Genomic DNA, 19,729 nt, shown 5'->3' on the forward strand with positions numbered 1-19,729 from the left:
GCATGAGCACATTGTGGCGTCAGAGCACACTTGATCACAAAGATGCACTCTTGTTTAAACCAACAGCACACAGAACCACTCTTTGTCTAAGTGTGGTGGTGTTTGTATGCGTGTGTGTTTCATCCCATATGCAGCAGACAGCACCGTCTGTGTGTATATTGTCTATAGAAGGTGCCAGATGTGGGGTGTTGTGGTTAGAAGGACACAGGCAGTCGTTGTGTGGCTGCCAGGCTAGCCTCCCATCCAGCAGCCTAATTGCTATAATTTCCATGATGAGGCTAATCTTCTGAAGGCTAGCCCTTCACTCACACTTGGCTGTTGTCCCTCCATCTGACCAAGTCGATGCGTCGCTGCCATTCAGCCCCACACACTGGCATACGCACCGCGTGGTCACTTCTTACGGATGTCATCCCCTCCCCACTTTAATTTTAAGCCTTTAAGCTAACCGGAGTGCAGGGGGATCTATGTAAGTCTATATTCAGGTGGTGGCAGTGATTGCTTTAAATGAAAAGACAATTGCCCTCGAAGCTGTGTGTAATTAAGTCCTTAAATGAGTCCAGGACTCGTGTTTGTTTTCCTTTGCTCGGTACGCCTACCTGCCATCATCCTTTCCCCTTTCACTCTCTCTGTCTTTCTCTCCCTCTCTCCCAGCCTTTCAGATGAAAGCCACACGCCCACGTTCACACACATGTTGTTTGGCTTTCTGAATGAGCTCATTGTTGTTGTGGACCGCTCCACGTGTTGTCGAGTGGCATGGTCCACCCCCTCTTGTTGCCTGACTGATTGTTTACATGGAGCCCAACTTTATTCCTTCTCCCCTCCCTCACTCCTCCTCTGATGCCTCTTTCCGTCCTTGTTTACATCCTCCTTACTGTTCTTCCTTCCTTTCTTTCTGTCTATCTGTTCATTCCACCTTTCCTTACTCCCCTCCACCCCCTTATTTCCACCAATGCTGTTGCTTCTTTCATCGTCATTTTCCTTCTTTTCTCTCTCTCTTTCTTCCTCTGTATGTGCTTTGTGCCCGGCAGCCAGCGAGAGTGTGTTACTCCAGCAGCTCTTCCAGTCCAAGCTGACTCAGACTGGCTCCCTGGTGCCAGCAGCCCAGAGCCGTGCTGGGTTAAGGGGGCCTAAAGCTGCCCTGTTGCTCCACAGGATGCCATCAGCCTTTTTTGTCACTGCCAACACTGTTCACCAACAGCCCCGGAGGTACCATGACCTTACCAAGGTATAGTACGCTGTTCACAGAGGGGTGAGTGCATGAGCCACACATGCAAGTCTGCTGTTGCAATAGCTATGGCCAACTCAATAGTCAACATACCCTCATACAACAGTTCATAAGATATCCTACGAATTAGCGTCCTTTACGTCCTCACTGTAAAGTTACAGAGGTTAATTTAGGCAAGTAAAGTTACTGTGGTTAGGGTTAGGGAAAAGAAAAATGGTGATGACATACCTTAAAATAACTTCACTTAAAGTTCACACAGTTCCAAACACCTGTCTCCTTGGAAGAGTCCCAGTGGAATGCCTGTGTTTTGTGAAGACGGACTGTCCACTCTGTTATTTGGAAGCAGTCAGATTGGATTTGTGTGTCCAGACATCAACCTATCTGCTTACTATGATGACAACGCAGGCGTCATCACAGCATCTACATAGCAACACTGGTGATACAGCTTTCCAACGTGGAAGCATGAGAACAAAAGGTCCTCCGATACAATTTAGTTTTCCGTCTGTCCACAAACTGTTGTTGCTCATGTTGTCCTCTTTAGCACTTTGCTGGTAGTAGCATGGATCAGATCAGCACTTCTATCACTCTGGATTTGATGTTGTTTTTTTGTGCTGTGTTCAAAGACACTTTGAGATCCAATTCAAGCATCCAGAGCATCCAGACTGAGACACATCTGTAGAAATCCGATTGGAATCACATTTCAATCCACCTCCAAATGTGGTGTGGATCAGATTTGCAAAAAGCGCATCTCGCATCGTTTTTTGCTGTCCAGATTTCCTAAAATCACTCTGGATACAATCTAGATATGCCAAAAAGAAGCTATTTGGGCTGGCAGTCTGAACAAGACCTTGAGACAGTCAAGGCCCTGATGCAAATCACAAGGAGTAGGCTGAAACTCCGTAGGCCCATTAGTTCAAAAACGGAAGACCATACGGGAAATCTCAGAAATGAAGAGGATAACACATATAGTTAGAAACGAAGAGACCAAGTATAAAAGACATTTGTTTACACAGATGAATGACATAGGAAGCCATTAATTAATTCATGAAATTACTTAAACTCAGATGACAAAATAAGCTGCAAATGAACAGAGACAGAGCTTGGGAAAACAAATAAACATAGCCTATCGCCCACATCTTCAATGAGAAACAGAAACACACAAAACCCCCTAACGCCCCTTTAAGTTAATTTATAGCCTATGTGGATGTTAGTATTTGCGTGTGCATGCATGAGTGAATATATTCTGATGTATATAAATGTTTGTAGCAGTAGGTTTTTCTTCCTTTGTTTCCGTTCGTACGCAGGGTGTATAAAACACATAATAATAACAAGCAAATTAAAATAAATACATTGGATATTTTGCAGTTGTACTGATTCATGAATTTATAGCAACATAAAAATACACGCAAGCATCAAAGGATGTTGAAGACCATGTTAATTTTCTGGCTATTAAATATATTATCATTTTGCAATTGATGCTCAAAAGGTGCATTGCTCATACAAGCTTTTAAAACTGGGTAATAAAATATAGGAATTAATGAGCTGAACAAACACAATCAGTGACAATCAGTCACAAGCTCTTTGTTCCAACAGAACAACTGACTGCTGTGCTGATCAATGAAAAAACAGGGATGGTATTTTTGGCACAAAAAAAAAAGTCTAATTTAAGCTACTTCCCACCACAGTGCTATATATAAACCTCTGGGAATTGGATTTGCTTCAGATAGAGACTTCACAAGCATGCATGCACGCACAGTCATGTGATCACATACTTTTTTTTATGACACACAATCATAAAACCACAAATCACACAACTGATAAAGATATTCTAAATATTCTTTTTTCAGTCCCTCCTCCCCCCTCTCTCTATCTCCGTCTCCATTTAATTTAATGTTTTAGAAATCATGTTGTACTGGTGGTGCACATGTGACTGGAAAGGCCTGCTGGTTGTGTAACCTCCTGGGGGTCCAGCTTGCTGTCTCTGTGGCTCATTAGCCATCGAGAGAACAGGCTTACATAAGACCCCTTTCACCTCCCAGATCTGTCCCAGCAGCCTTATACGGTAACATTAGGTAATATTGCAGTGCTATACTGGGTGTAAGACAATAAATAAAGACAATAGAAGACAATAGATGCCGTGGGACGGGTTGGGCTGAAAAGCACATGAAACAGAATAAATGGGACTGATAGAGAAGTGGTCTAATGGGACTCTTTAGTGTGCTTTGCAAACATCGTCCACAGAATCAAGACAAAAGGGTTTTTCAAGTCTCATGTTTTGATCTATAGTCAAACCACACAGCCTAATTTGATGTTAATATGTAATGATTATGTCGTAATGATTCCATATTCCTCAGTGGCCACTTGAAGTAAGATGCGGAGCTATCTCATAATTTTTCCTTTCTGTGTTTTCTCTTTCAGATCTTGAAGAAGAAAGGCTCGAGCTCCTTCCTCCAACGACTGGAGCGCTGTGGGCCCATCACAGTGGCTGTCCAGCTGAGGGTAAGAACCACTCCCGTCCATTCCCTAGTGTATGACAGGGTCAGGTCTAATTCTCGGTCTCTGAGACATAAACCATCATGCTTGGTTTTATTTTCCATAGCAGTCAGTTAGTGTTTGGTACTGGACGTTCAATTTGTATGTAGCATACATTAGATTACATCCTGTGACCCCAACAATCTGAGTAGTCTCTTTATTCAGACTATTTATGTAGATATGCGGAACAACATTCTGGAACATGAGTTTTATCTGCAAAGTTTCTGCAACACAGTAGTTGTTGTCTATCAGCAGTAGCATGCTAGTCAGTTTAGCCCGCTTAGCCAGGTTAGGCCTGATAAATGGTAGAGTGCTTGACACTTTTGATGATGTTCACTCGACAGAAATGACGTATATCCAAGAGAAAAAGTGTTGTACACCTGGAGATTTTTGTTATATCATGGAGATTATAGTCTTAAGTTCACATTGACTCCGACCTGCAATCAGCTTCTTTGTCAGCAGAAGCAGCCGTGTGTCAACCGCAGCTACTCTGGAGTTGAGAGTACAGAGGCCAACCAAACTGCCTTCACCAGGTTGACCGACAGGACACATTCACTGAACCAAAATTCAAATCAGCTCCACTGGAAGAAATCAACATTGTTCGTAATTATTCTTCATTGATTTTATTTCCCATCTTACTGACTGTAGGCGACAGAAATAGTCTCGGACTGTAAAAAAAAATGCAGGGTGTTTTACCAAGGAGACAACTTCAAAGCTTTTGCTGAAGCTGAAATTGAAAATGATGCGCAACCGTTGAATTTCTGTTGAGAGACATTCATCAAAACTGTTGAGCGCCCTACCATAAATCAGGCTTTAGTCAAGCTCAATAGAGTGATTTGTGTCTAACGAGCATGTTGACTCATTCGTTAGCACTTCAGAGCAAGAAGGTCCTAATCTGCAGGGTGCAGGACTCTGCCTGTGCGAAGTATGAATGTCTTCTGCATGGGTTTTTTCTCTCACACTAGTTTCCTCTCACAGTGCAAAGGCGTGCAGGTCGAATGTGTTTGTCTGTCAGAATGTTTTAGCCCTGTAATAGCCTAGCGCCTGGCCCACACTGTGCCCTGCCTCTTGCCCAATGCATGGATGCAGTGAGTTTATTGAAGTCTCACAGTCCCTCTGCAAAATAGTAAAGAAATATGCACAGAAGAATTAAGCTACATCTTGCCAAGCAAACCACTGAAACAGTGTTTGACATTATCAGCCCTCAGCTGTTAGGAAAAAGTCAGTATATACAAGTGTAGCTTAGTTCATTGTATCTTTGTCTTTATTTTACTGGATACCTGCTCCCTTCATAGAGTGCCTGCAAATGTGTGGATCAGATCTCAAATGAATGCAGGAATTTGTTAATGAAACTTCAGGTTTTGTGTGAATAAAGTCTTGGCTTTAAGAAATCTCTGCAAGGCACTGTGATTTTAATAACTATATAAAGCAACAATAATATTCAGTTAGAGGAAAAATAGTTCGCTGTCTGCTGGTGACGCAAGGGGGCTGAAATGTGGCGCAGAGAAGCAGTACCTTTGGCTTGAATGAAGGCAGTGTGTTGCACAATCAGAGTTGTGGGCTTGTGGTGGACGAGTCCCTCAGGGAATGGCAGGGAAGGAGAGAGTGGGCTGAAGAATGATGCTGTACCAAGCCAAGCATGAAGCCCTCCACATGAATGAATGAACAATGAACAACAACCACTGTGTGCCGTGCGCACACCCATTTGTGTGTGTGCATGCGCATGTTTGGAGGGGACGACAGCATGCTAAATGCTGGCAGTGACGTTCAAAGATGAGGGGCGAGGTGTTGATCATTGTACCTAAGGGAGTGCAGAGCATAGACTGACGTCAGTTAGAAAAGTGGTAGAAACACAGATGCAAGCGTTTACGTGAATGCAGACATGTGGGCATATGTGTGTGTCTGTGTGACCTTGGATGCAGCATCTGTGAATTCAGGGCTTGGAGAAAAGCTCTCTCACACACCCTCTGAAAGAGCAAAGAGCTCTTTGTGTTTTTGCTTCCTCCAGAGGCAAAACACACCCCCAAAAATCAGACCACTTTGTCTCAAACACTTTGTGATCTCACTCCAGTCACTGTGGTTCACAAATCGAGCTACAACATCAAAAGGAGGAAGACAAAGAGCCCTTCCTTCCCTTGGCTAGTTCTTAATGTGCACAGACAGCACAATAAATGTTGTTAATAAAAGCACAAGATATCGCCTGTTCTGTTATGATTACCAGTGATTGCATTTGATTGTATCTCCTCTCCTTTTCACTCTCTCAGAACTCGCTGTCAGAAGTCATCAGTAAGCTGCACGCTTGCACTCCTCACTTTGTGGAGTGTGTGCGCCCCAACGCCAGTGGTCAGCCAGACAGTTTTGACAGCTTCCATGTGTCCACCCAGCTGCAGTACATCGGGGTGCTTGAGATGGTGCGCATGATCCGTTATGGATACCCTGTTCGCCTGTCCTTCCCAGGCTTCCTCAGCAGGTCGGTGCCAGATCATGTTGCATAATTGAGAGCACTGTAACTGTCATAACTCGTCAACTGAAGTTATTGTTCACTCTCTGTATGCTGATTCATTCACTTCACAGCCTTCTGTTCTCTTTCAGCTCAAAGGGAGAGGTCTTAAAGATGATGGATTGCTCTGCTTCCTCTCTCTGATCTTAGTTGTTCAGATACGTTACGCTCCCAGCAGGTCACCGTGATCTCTGTCAGTTAACAGGGCGAGCAGGTCAAAGTACACCGAAAGCTTGACAGCATGATGTCTTCTCTACTTCTGCAAATGAATGAGAGGGCATATAATATACAGGATCAAGCGCTCACATGCGGACCGGCACATTAGCATTGACACACATTGTTAAAGCAACCCGTACTGTCAGAAGGACAAAGTGACCTCGAATGGCTTTTTTAGAGTATGATGGGAGTCTACTGCAGCTGATGAATGCTACTATCACATTTCCCATGTCAGCCCAACACACACACATTAACCAGTCAGTTGTGTGTAAGGTCTCCGTGCCCCCACGCTTGAATGCTCGTCATTATTTCTCCCCATCACCTCCCTTTTTAACTCTCTTTTACTATGTTCCTGGGTTGCCTGCAAAGTGGAACATCCCTGTTCGCTACTTAAACCGCTCCTTGACTCCATCTCACTGGCCTTTTTTTTTTCTCTCCATCTTTTTAAGACTCGGACAGAATGTGTTTCTGTCACACCACTTCTTTACTCTTCTTACTTTCTATCCCTCTCAGTTTGGCTGTTGTCTCGATCTTTCTCTTCCTGTTCCTCTAATTCTGAGAACCGGTGGAATACTGAGAGGAGAGGATTTAGCTCTAAGTCTGTCTGCCTGTCTGTCTGCCTGTCTGTCTGTCTCTCTCTCTCTCTCTCTCTCTCTCTCTCTCTCTCTCTCTCTCTCTATCCCTCGCTCTCTTTCTCTCCCTCGTTCCTGTCCTCAGTCTGTCTCCCAGCCTCTCTCTTGCTCTTTTTGAGGATAAAGGGATTAACATGAACATTCCTGCCAGATAATAAGAGAGGACAAAGCTGGTCACATGACTCCCCAAAAGTTTCCACTACCCCGCTGTAAACATCGTTCATAATACCCTCCCCCTCCACACACACACACACACACACACACACACACACACACACACACACAGAGTGTAGATGTGTGTGTCCCCAAATGTCCCAAAAAGGAAAATGTGATAAATTAAGATCGTATTTATTTTTGTAACTGACATAAGCATGAAGGCTTCTCCTTATTGTGCGTTAATCATAGACAATGAAACATTTTGCTGCTGAGAAAAAACAAAGGCCGTGGCTCTTATTCTGTGAAATTAAAGGTGACCTATTACAATCATTTTCAGGTTCATACTCTATTTTAGGTTTATGGCGCATTCCAGGCAACCTGCAACTCGTGTTTTTACAACCTTCTACCTGTGAAAGTGCACTGGAACGGCAGTCAAACCTGTAACTTACCACCTGTGAACTCGTACCAGATCGATGTACTCCCAGTTACGCTTTCTGACGTCACACAGCCCTCTAAACCAATTACCTTACTCCTCTAAACAACAATGGCGCCCCCATGGATGCTGTGTTGATGCAGGCGATACACGTTGAGAAACAGACAAAAAATAACCCTAATGTTAACGCATTATTGGCAGCCCCTCTAACAGCTGGTTTCTAGTGCAAGAATAAATCAATACAAAATACGTTTCCAAACTCACGGATAACGTAAAATAAAAAGTATAATAGCATCTGTGACCTTATGCGCCGTTTCTCCTCCTCCGTTGCGCTCAAATGAGGAAGGAACCGGCACCTCTGGTGACAGAAGTGATCATAAACAAACATAAACCCCGCACGATCTGCCATGTTGCTTTAAGAGTTTGACTTGTCTGGAACGCTATGAAATCGTGAGTCGTGACTTGAAGTGGTGACTTACGGGCTCAGAAACTTGCCTGGAACGCAGCATTATACTGGAACATTTTTAAATGCGTTAATGGTCAAAAACACTTTCTTTTCCTCATACTGTCTGTGCTGTAACACCGTTATTCACCCACTGTCTGAAATGCTTTATTTTAGCACCTGTCTCTTTAAGCGATGGTCAGCGTTTACAGTTCCTCTGTATCTCAGTGTCTCTGCACCATCATTACAGCCTGGGAATGACTGTAATGGAGAAAAGCTACTGTCCCTGACAAAAGCTTCTAAAGACAACCAGACATGTTCCAGCAGGAATATGATTCAACATCAGGGTGAAATTACAAAACATTGGCAACCAAGATTTATGTTTTCCTGACATTAGCATGTAGCTGCATGTAGCAGTGTGCTTGGAGCTGGGCAATGACTGTGTATGGCAGCACATTCTCATGTTAAAAAATTACCATTATAAGCTTTTAAACACAACCAGACATGTTGCAGCAGTAATGTGGTCCTAAATCAGGGAGAAATTTACAACATCGACAACCAGATTACGTGTTTCACTGATGTTAGCATGTAGCTTCAGGGTTTCCCACACATTCATTTATTAGTGTGAGCCCGCCACGATAACATCTGCCGCCAAGTATCGATTCTTTTTAAAGTTTGGAGCACGACCATTCATCAGGAGCGCTATTAGAATACATGTATACTGTTTGGTTATTCATCACACCACACTTTGGGAGAACAGAGCACACTCTTGGCACAGCTGGAGCAGCAGAACATCAGGCATACTGAAAAAAGAACAGAAATGATACAGAGGGAGGTAAAAAAGAAAGGGAAGTCTGCTGAATCTGAAACATTTATTGCCAAGTAGGTTTTCATATTTGAGGATATTGCCGTAGTATTTGGTCACAATACAAGTAATTCAAAAGACAAAATCATAAATATAACACAGAAATTTAAAATAAATAATATGTAAAATATATCTGTTTTGAAATTAAAAGAGCTATACTGTATTTAAAATGAAGAGGATGGAATGTGCAAAGAATTGACTGAACAATGGGAAATTGTTCACGGAATGAAGAACATGTGTAAAATGAAAACCCATGAGGTTGAATTGTGCTACATTTATTGTCTGACACTTAATATTTTCTGGTAAAACATACACCAAGTGAAATAGATAATCAAAAATCATATATATAATAGGTATTCATGTGAGAAAACCTGAACAGGGAATTGGATGTGGAGAACCATGTCAAATGGTGAAATGAATCCAATATAGATTGTAGTGTTGCCCGTCCATAAGCTGCCGCCAGCTTGCTTGTGTTTTTGATGGATATACCTTGTAGAGCCAGCGTTGTCATTGTTCAAGCTGTAATTGAAAGATTCCTTGTGAGGGTTTTGTGAAAGCGGTTTCGTAAGCCGTGTGTGTGTGTATGATAATCTGTGTTAGCAATGGGTGTGACTGGCAGATAACTAAGCATCACACGGACCAGCTGGTCGCCAAAAAGCGGAAACTTAACCATTGCTATGCTGGATTAAAACCAAACTGTGTGAGAGCATGTGTGTATTTCCAGTGAACTGGTGAGACATAGGTTGAGGTGCTTTTGATGTGACTCCTAAGCAGCTTATCTTAGACTGCAGGCTGGTTTCTACAACTTTTGATGTACAGTTGTATTGTAAGTTGTTTCTTTGCATCATGCATGGATAGAGTTTATTGTCAGTGGAAGAGCAGGAAGATGGGACCGCTCCAATCCCCACATCTGACGTATCCAATTCCAGAATAAATAGTTGAGAAGGGTCTGGGTGTGTTTAAACTCAGGCACAAGTGTAGTATCGCCTCTGTTATTTTTTAAAGCTTAGTTCACCACAGCTTAACCAGCAGAGTCAGAAAGGTGGCATTAAACTCGCAGTTATCAGGTGTGGTAAACATTTTCGTCATTTTTGAACCTGACAATATAGAAGCAGACAGGAAACAAGAGGATGGAGAGAGGTACGACATGCATCAAAGGTCCCTGGGTAGAATAGAATCATGGACTAGCATTTGTCCATCATGAGTAATTAAAAACGACTTCCACTCATCTCTCTCCCAAATGGTAGCATCCCAGAGGTGTTGAAAATCTGAAGCTAACATAAGGTAGGAGTTTGGTGATATCATATACAGGATGGTAGTCAGTACATGGGCCAGAGAACCATAATATTTATATTAAAAAAAGCCCCATGATGAGAGTGTCTTTGGTGTATTCAGACACTTCCTGCAGGTTTTTACAGTAAAGTGTAACACTAGACAGGTTGACATGGTGTGACAGAGCAACAAACACATTATGAAAAGTATCATGGCTAAGACTCGTGGCAGGTTAGTTGACACATAGGCCTCAATTCCCCTGTTTTACCAGCTGTCCAGTCAGTGTGAGGATTGTACAGTATACAGCCTGACCCTACATATAGTTCATACACCTATACAGTTGTTTCAGTCCGACCCCAACTTTGTGTATACCACATGCTAACTTGTCGCCACTGCCACTCTGCACTGTGCTCACACAGCCAATTATTGCTGATGGTGTCATCACAAAACCTCCAGTTCCCCCCAGGTTAACACTGCTAGCTCTGTTACCATTGTTAGCTCTGTTAGCTGCTAGCCCCTGGCTCAACCACCTCCATGTTGAGAGCCGTGTGTAGACGACCTCTGAATCATAGATCATAAAGAGCTCCTTTAACCAGAGAGCAGTAAATGATTGTTTCATGTTTCGGATGTACGACACAAGGCAATACAATACAGAAACTGTTGATGTTGGGCAAGCTACTTCAAGAATGTTCTTTATAAATTAGTAATTGCTCACGGAAAATGTTATTATAGTGAAGCCTCAACACTCCATCCACTAGTCTCGCCACCAGACAATCAGAGATCTCCGCCTTCTGATAGTCTGCGGACACTCCTTTCTAAAGTGTGTTTAACACACTGGCGAAAACGGCCGTCAACAAAGCAAAGCCTCTTGCATTTTTGAAAAGGACACGCCTTCTTGGAAATGTGCGCTCCCCCTTTTCTCATCCGCAAGGAAACAAACACACAGAGAGCTTGAAAATGGATGCTGAGAGATTAAACTCCGTTTTATCAAACGTGTGCTCATCCGTGAAGAAAATATTTTTTCCAGCGGATGTCTTAGTTACAACATGACTGAGCTAACTGGAGTAGTTTCATGTCGTTTCCGACAACGGGAGGCTTTTAACAGATGATGTCCTGATGTTAGCTTTGCTGCTGCTGTTAGCTGTCCCTGTCAGCTGCAGCCACTGATGCTATCTAGACATCATGATTTCCCAAAACTGAATAAATACCACACATAGCAACACAAAACTGCTTTGCTAGCTCAATCATGTTGTAACTAAGATATCCGCTGGAAAAAATATTTTTTTTCATGGACCGTTTAATGAGTTATTACCTATTACAGACACTGCTAACGGCTAACAGGGCTAACAGCTAACGGTTAGCCCAGCTAAACGTGCACGCAGAAATAGTAATGTTTGTTCAATCATTGTGTTTCTAGACTTTACAAACATCGGATTAGTCCAAACGGTGATACAGTGATGTGAAAAATGTGATTTATATATATATATATATATATATATATATATATATATATAGCTAAAAGCTCTGCTGGTTTTCTACCCGGAAGTATTTGTAAACAACAAGGCGATTCCCTCTATAGTCCGGCTGGACGGATGAGTCATGGCCTTGTAAAAGATTATGTTTGTTTCTTTTAGTTGGCGAGAATGTGTCGCCGCAAACGCGACAAACACCCACTAACTTTGACGGCGTTTTCTGCGAGCACAGCTGAGCCATTTTGTACCGCTACACGTGTTTCTAGTGGGACTACGTTTACAAGCACAAGAGTTCAGCGAGCCACCGAAGGACCGCCCTGCAGATTTACTACTGGTTCTGCAACGTAGGGAGTTTTTTTTAAACTCAAATTGTATCCGCCCATCTAAACACAAAATCAGGGAGAAAGTCATCAGTCTTTAGTTAAGCAAAGCGTCTAAAGACTGACTTGTGAGTCTATCCATCCACTGGAAAAAGGGCAAACAAGCTGAATCCTCAAAATGTTGAAATAACAGTATTTTTGAAATAAGACAATGTAGTTTGATTACTGAATTTCACATTGTTATCCTACACATTACATAAAAAGTAATCAAATTACTGTTATGCTCTGCTCAGTAAGGCGAGCACTGGTCTGAGCGCATTGCATGCGAGTGTTTTGTGTTCATACAAATAGACCTTTTAAGTGTGCCTTTGTCTGACGTGTGTCCCCGTTCTGCTGTTTATACATTATGGCCATGCTTAATTTGAGTGGCTGCCACTCACAAAGACACCAGTCAGCCCAGCCCAAGTGCCATTCATATCTCTCTCCCTCTCTCCTCCACTGGGTTCAGCACAGACATGGCCAATGAATGAACACAGCCTTGGCCAAAGAGGGAGCTGCAGCGGGGTGGGGGTGGACAACACCACTGTCTGCACACAGCTCTTTCTCACTCGATTTCTTATCCTTTCCTCACATGCTGTCTCCTCTGAACCGCCATTTTCCTTTTTTCTTTCCTCTTCCTGCCTTTTTATCTGACCCAAACATTTTTTATGTCTTTCATCCTTTCAGTTTCTTCATTTCAGTCATCATCTTTCCTTTCTTTCCTGCAGCTCGTTTCTCTCATGTGCACACACACACACTTTTTGCAATTCTGTCCCGTCTCTTATTTTTTCTTTTTCCGTCTGTCACTCTTTCAAAACAGGCCGCGGCCCTTGACTAATCAAAGTGACAGGACAATAAATCAACCATTAATCTCGAGGCTGCTATTTTCTCGCGAACACAAACCCACCAGTGTGTACACACAAACACACACTCGCACTCTGGAACCACGTAGGTCACTTCACGAAGTCATGGTGGCCGCCTGAAGCAAATTACATTATTGCCCTGGTAACCGGGGTGATTTATGAGGAAATCTATTTTACTGTTGCTTTTATTTGTCTTTTATGATACACTATGTGTTTTGTGGCCGGATTTATTTTCTACCGATGTGTAAGGTCAAATACTACCACTTGAACCTGTTTCTTGCCTCAGTTCTTCAGAGAAAGAGACATCAGTATTCATAGAGCATGTTACAAATGATGCACAAGCATGTTGGTCATACAGTATTTTCTATATGGTTGACTCCAAGTGGGTCCCATTACCTCTGACTGATAGATAAAAACACACATTTGTAGGTTATTAAGTAAAACCCGTGACTAAACAAAGCAGACGAGCTTGTGGCAACTAAACGTTTGTCTGATGGATAAGAGCAGCCTCAGAGAGGAAGTGAGTGGTTTAAATTCCAGCTGCGTTACCTTTACCACTTCTGTGACATTTGCTAACAGTGATCTGATGGCCTGTTGGTCACACAGAACCACGTTAGTGCCCCGTAGCCCTCCATTTAAACTCTTATCAAAGGCGTTATTTCACTTCTCTGACTCCACATGAAGCCCCCTTGGGTCTTGTAAAAGCGGGGACCATCGATGGTTTTCATATCCTCACAGGGGAGGTCATGGGTTTACAGAGTTCCTTTGTGTTTTATGGGCCCAGGGGGACAGCGTGTGCTGTCTGCAGGACCAGTATTACCATACAGAGAGAGGGTGAGGGAGAGTTCAGACAGACCCCACTCCTGCAAATCAAGCACATCCCACATTCACGTGCACTTACTTACTCACTATTGACAACACAAGTGGTTTATGCTCTCAGCCATCTGCTTGTTATATTTTCCTCATCATATGTGTGACATCATCAGCTGCTGGCTCGGGGCGAACACTTACAGACAAAAAGCACTGTCCAACCAATATGAATTTGAGGTTTTTTGTGTATTAGCTCGTCAATACTAGCACCTATGACAGTGATCTGTGTGGGTCGCTCCTGTACTAGCCATGTCAGGTGGTGATATCATGAACCTCACCACAGTTTATCATAGATTTATTTGAGATTTGTAAAATGTCAGGGAAACACTGAGTTTCCAGATTAAAAAAAAAAATCATATTCAGCTCAGCACAGAAACACGAGGGTAAACCCTCAGGCTGTTGTCTTAAAATTAATTGTGTTTCCTGCGTGTCAACGTTAGTATTTTCATTTACTTACTGTGTTTAACCAGTTCTTGTGCACACAAAATAACTATATGGGAAAGCTTTTGTTGATTATGCCTATTGTTACATTTCTGTCATTAAAGCAGCAAGAGATGCATTACATTAAACAGCAGGACTCATAGAAAATATGGTTCTATACTGTGTGATTAACATGTGAAACATTTGTAAGGTAGCTGTTGATGTGCAGTTAGTATAACATAAGACTTTGACATAAAAAGTGTTTTGACATATCACAGTAGGAGTACACAGTAGTCATTTTACCCACCTTTTTCCTCGACCCCATGATAGCTTGCATGAGTTATGTGCACGACTTTTACCAATGGTAATAACGCTAACAGAAGGCTAACGATTAGCTTGCCTTGCTACGTTGACATATTGTTATATTTAATGTAGCCCAAGCTAGTTTACGATGAACATCTAATCCTTTTAAAAGGTGATTTATGATTCCTTACAGACACTAACCCATTCAGTGAACTTCTGACATAAAGCTGTTAATTTTAGCTCCACGTTAAGTGAATTAACATGCTTCCCAGATAATGCTCTGCTCGTCTGCCGTGATGACACAGTTTACACATATTTATAACTGCTGATTTATTAATGGGAGTTGTACTGAGTGAAACAAGGTGCAGCAGATGTCAGTAGTATCAGATAGAGATAAAGTGGCAAAATAAATAACCTTTGGCATTCATTTAATATATTATGAAAGAAAAATCAGAACCACATGACTAAACACATAATTCAAGGTATGCTGCTGGGTGTGTTTTACGACAGGCAATGTTTTAATGTAGGCCTGTCATTCTAGACATCTTTTTTCCAGCAAATTCAGATTTAATGCTTCTCCACTGTCAAAACTCTTGGTTTTATTATTTCTTATCTTGTTCCAAGTTTGTGAGGAGTGAGTGGGAGTAGGGTGTACATGAAAATATGGGACAAGTCCTGTCCTGTATTGATTCAGTAAGGGACAGTGCATTTTCTGTTTCAATACGAGACAATCCAGTATTATACAATACAGCTGGCAACTTATTCCTCTCTGTAGGTGCAGAGGAATAGTGTAGGTAAGCCATGGAAACTGTACTGCTTGTTATGAGAATAATCCCTTTTTGTTCTGGGTGCATATTCAACATATTGTGGTTAAAGATACAAATTTAGCTCATTCTGGTTGATAGTAACGTTGTAGTCTCAGACAGCACAACAGGCACCTGTCCATGAGGACATTTTAGAAAACGCTACTTTAACATTATTTAAAAATCGGTTAAATAAACAAAGCAGTGTTTGCTGAATTAAAGGTACATTACTTTAGAAAAGAACCATCACTGGCAGTTAACTACCAAGATTAGCCACTCGGACAAACCATGGACATTCAACTGCTACTTTCACTTTCTCACCTGAAGTTGCACCTACAATCATTTCTATAGTAGGGCCCTCAGGAATAAGGTGGATATAGTAACATATTTTCTGTTGTAGCTTTTCACCTGTGAGTGTATATTTTTTCATAAAAGTCTAATATTAGTGACAGCCAGTTTTAACTGCATTCACGTTGTCTTCTGTTTTTGGTACAATTATGGTCACACTAACGTGGTGTGTGGCTGCTGAGTCTTCCTGGAGCAAGTGGAAAGGGGCTGAAAAGGGCCCTTTGGAAGTAATTGCATTTGAGTGGGAGAAATCTTTGCCTTTATCTTTCAATCAGGAGAGAATATCGATTAACATGCACATAAGAATGAAAAGTCTTTGGCGATTAGACCCCGTAGAGATAGTATTATTTAAAGAGGGAGATGAATCCATAGTCAAAAAGGGAACTAGACACTGGTGGTGGTAGAGGTGGTGAAGATGAGATGAGAAGAAGATGGAGAAGTGCTGATGATCTGGATGAGTAGAGGAGTGAGCCTTTGTTGAGCTCATCCTGGACTCTGGATACGATGCTGGAGGTGAACGGGGTGGAGGAGGGCGCGAAGATTCTGCCTGAAATGACAGCTGACAGCAGCAGAGGAGGGAGCAGATTTAAAATCTTGCAGTGGCACCCTGATTCGCTGAGAGAGATCATGACAAAGTTTGATTGGATAGCCAGAAGAGTGAACACCCATAGTCAGCTGATTAGAGGAAGCAGTGGGAGTGGGAGGGAGAGAACTGTGAATGGATGAGCACAAAGAAAGTCTTCCTGATTGAACTTATGCTGAGCTTCATTTTTATGAGCGTCAATTTGCACCTGGGTGGGGATAGTCACACAGCAGCTATTCGGCTATTTACACCCATCCCTACGACGCCTTATTATGGATTGGCTAGTAACATTGAGGTGTTGAGGTTATAAGTGGTTAGGATTTGATAAAGAGGTTAGGTTAGGGATAGTAAAAGCCAATTTAGGATATTCTCTGAGATTAAAGAGGTCACTTTATAAGAAAAAAATGTCACCAGTCTTCTGTCGGAAAGTTATGGGTATTTAAATTGATAAGTTTCACTTAATGAGGAAGCTTCTGTCTTACACTACTTATTCTTTCATGCCACATACAAAAACATCTACAAATATGTGCATGTTAAGAGCCATGTATTTTCTGTGATTGGATTCAGTGTCAACATTTCTCCTGCTCTCTTTCCCTTTCACCCCCACCGTCCCAGGCACAAACAAACCACTGTCTCCATCCAGCTGACCATTTATAGCAACGGTTGCCCAGGGCAACACCAATAGGAACAGATGCTGTTTGGCTGGTCTGCCATATGACCTCACTGACCTTTGAACCCATTGTTTCTGGAAAGAGGAGGAGTTACTGTGTCATGCCTAAATTTTTAACTTCAGCACTTCAGCTCTAATGTTTCTGTTTTTCTTTGTGTGTCTCAGATATAAAGACCTCGTTGTCCCGACTTTGGGAGACAAGAAGAAACTGTCACCAGAAGAGAGATGTCGCTCAGTTCTGCAGCAGTCCAAACTGCAGGGATGGCAGGTGTGTGTGTGTGTTTGTGTGTCTATATCTTTATTCTTGTTTTCTGTGTCCATCAGCAACAAAAGATTTGCCAAATGACTTAATCCCTGACCCTCTGTTTGAAAGATCCAATGGAATCTTTGACAACTCGTTCCAGCTGTCCCACCTCATCATCATTCTCCTCACATATACACACACACACACACACGCACACACACACACACACAGCAGCAGCAGCATGGACCCGTCCGCCCCCCTCTCTGTCCTGTCTGCCAGACTGCTGTTGTGTCTGAGTGTGTGACCCCACAGGTCACATCAGCTCCCGCCTCACACGCGCATGCACACTCCTCCACAATGCCTCGCAGACACCTTTTCAAACAGCCCTGCTCAACATATTCACACACACCACTCCTACAAGTAGCGTGTGTTGGAATGAATAGTGTCTGTGGAAGTATGTCACCCCCACAGCTCTATGCACCTGGTATAGGGTGACCTCTGTTGCTCCCCAAATGCCCTCTAAATCCAGGAAGTGAATGCAGTGTCAACATGCAAACTCATTGTCTTCCCCACACTCCACACCCACCTATTACCATACATCATTGCTACATCACTGCTTTCCTATCAAGTCCACACTCTTCTGAGGTTTCCAACAGAAGCAAGCAGACTCCAGAAGCTGATGATGATGGTGGTATAGTGCACAACAAAGCTTTTACATGTGTGTTTGATCAGATGACTTGTGTTGTGTGTGTGTGTAGATGGGCAGCAGTAAAGTGTTTTTAAGATACTGGCAGGCAGACCAGCTCAACGACCGATGCTACCAGCTCCATAAAAAGATCATCACTTGTCAGAAAGGTAATACCCAAAATAATGAACCAACAAACCACATTGTTCTTTCAGTGTTCATCTCTCCTTTTTTCTCTGACACCTCTGATATCTCCATCCTCTTCTACTCCTCTTCCTTTGTGTCTCAGTGGTGCGCGGCTGGCTGGCCAGACAGCGCATTCACCGCAGGCTGTCACTGCAGCAGAAAGAGGAGTGCAGCGTGCAGCGTTTTCTGCAGGGGGCAGAAGACATGGGGCTGCGAACCTACGACCAGTTGGTCATCCAGAACGCATCCGACATCGCGCGAGAGAGCGACCGCCTGCGCTGCCATGGCAACAGCCTTCTCAACACCCTCGGCAGCAGCCCACCGCTTGGTGAGAGGCCTGAGCCGGTTGGGAAGGAGGAGGATCAGCCTGTCAGGAGGTAAATTAGCAAACACCCTCGCAACTTATACAAAGGCAAAGATACGTGACTATTGATGCAACGTCGATGTGCAGTTATAATATAAATATTCATTTGATTAAAGAGTTGCTTGGATAATAGAGTTGTACCTTGCTACAGAATACTTCACATTATTGCAACCAATCAAGAATATCTCACTTAAACATGGTTTTTATTGCTCACTACAATATAATTCATAACACTCAGTGTGATGGCCTCGTAGTGACTGCGGGATCATTTTGCCTTGAAATAAGCAGTCTGCAGCTACTGTCATTCACAGAATGTATGATTGTATGAGGCAATCATTTGCCTTTCTAAATGTGTGTGTGTGTGTGTGTGTGTGTGTGTGTGTGTGCGTGCGTCTGCATGTGTGTGCCTATGTCTGTGTGATGCGTTTTCTCATTAATGATGTCATTGTATCCCTGCGCGCTGTAGGCTTTTAATTGTAAGTGTCATGATGGATAGTCAGATAATGAGTTGCCTTATCAGATTGTATTAGTATTGTGTTGCACCTATGGAAAGCTATCCTCATCGCCACCTCACCTCATTCTAATATAGCATATCAGGCCAAGAGTAAATTGAATGACCCTTTCGCACTGAGTGAGAAAGGGTAAATTGAAAAAGAAAAAGAAAAAAAAGAGGCAGCTTTTGGGGGGGTGAGGAGGGGGGGGTGTGGGGGGAGGGGGGTAAAAAAAAGACAGTTTTTTCATTTCAGCTAAACCTGTAAATGTGTACATGTGATATATATTAGGCTTTCCATGGTATGCTGAATAATAAATGCATTTATTATTTTAATAGCATCTTTTTCTCCCTGCAGAGGAAGCATTACTGTTTAGTTGATCATTGCCACTGTTAAATGATAATGACTGTCAGCCTCACAATGACTGGTTACAAAAGCCCCGTTTCCACCAAACACTTTCAGTATGGTATCCCTGGAACCAAAAGTAACCTTTCAGACATGGTACCTAGACCCTAGCATTTCCACAGCAAGAAGTACTCTGGAATGTCGTCACTCACTGCTCCGTCCAGCACTCACTGTATTTCCTCATTACCAATGACACAGATGGAAGTCTGCACCTCATTTATCATCCACAGAGCGAGGCTGCACGCAGACATTTTCTGAACAAAACAAAACAAGCTGCAGTGAGAGTCTCTGTTGATAAGGTATTTTAAAATAGTGGGTTTGTGCATTTAGTCCTTCTCAGGCAAGCTCAGGGGTTTAATGTTGCCAGAACCCACAAGAACGACGTTCGCC

The 19,729-nt window shown here is 42.7% G+C and overlaps 1 protein-coding gene across 4 annotated transcripts in view; it reads left to right on the plus strand.

Annotated features, from left to right (window-relative positions):
• Window positions 1-19,729, plus strand: part of myo16 (myosin XVI) — a 135,750-nt gene that overhangs the window by 90,664 nt on the left and 25,357 nt on the right. For all 4 annotated transcript variants that reach the window (XR_007450790.1, XM_049594620.1, XM_049594617.1 and 1 more), the window contains exons 25-30: window positions 1,029-1,225; window positions 3,644-3,724; window positions 6,022-6,227; window positions 17,130-17,232; window positions 17,967-18,063; window positions 18,183-18,456. Coding sequence is in view for 3 of the 4 variants with exons in the window: in XM_049594620.1 (XP_049450577.1) it covers window positions 1,029-1,225; window positions 3,644-3,724; window positions 6,022-6,227; window positions 17,130-17,232; window positions 17,967-18,063; window positions 18,183-18,456 (958 nt within the window). In the remaining variant the exon portion in view is untranslated. The remainder of the gene's footprint in view (window positions 1-1,028; window positions 1,226-3,643; window positions 3,725-6,021; window positions 6,228-17,129; window positions 17,233-17,966; window positions 18,064-18,182; window positions 18,457-19,729) is intronic.

This window comes from Epinephelus fuscoguttatus, linkage group LG13 (assembly GCF_011397635.1).
Source record: "Epinephelus fuscoguttatus linkage group LG13, E.fuscoguttatus.final_Chr_v1".
Taxonomy (NCBI): Eukaryota; Metazoa; Chordata; class Actinopteri; order Perciformes; family Serranidae; genus Epinephelus; species Epinephelus fuscoguttatus.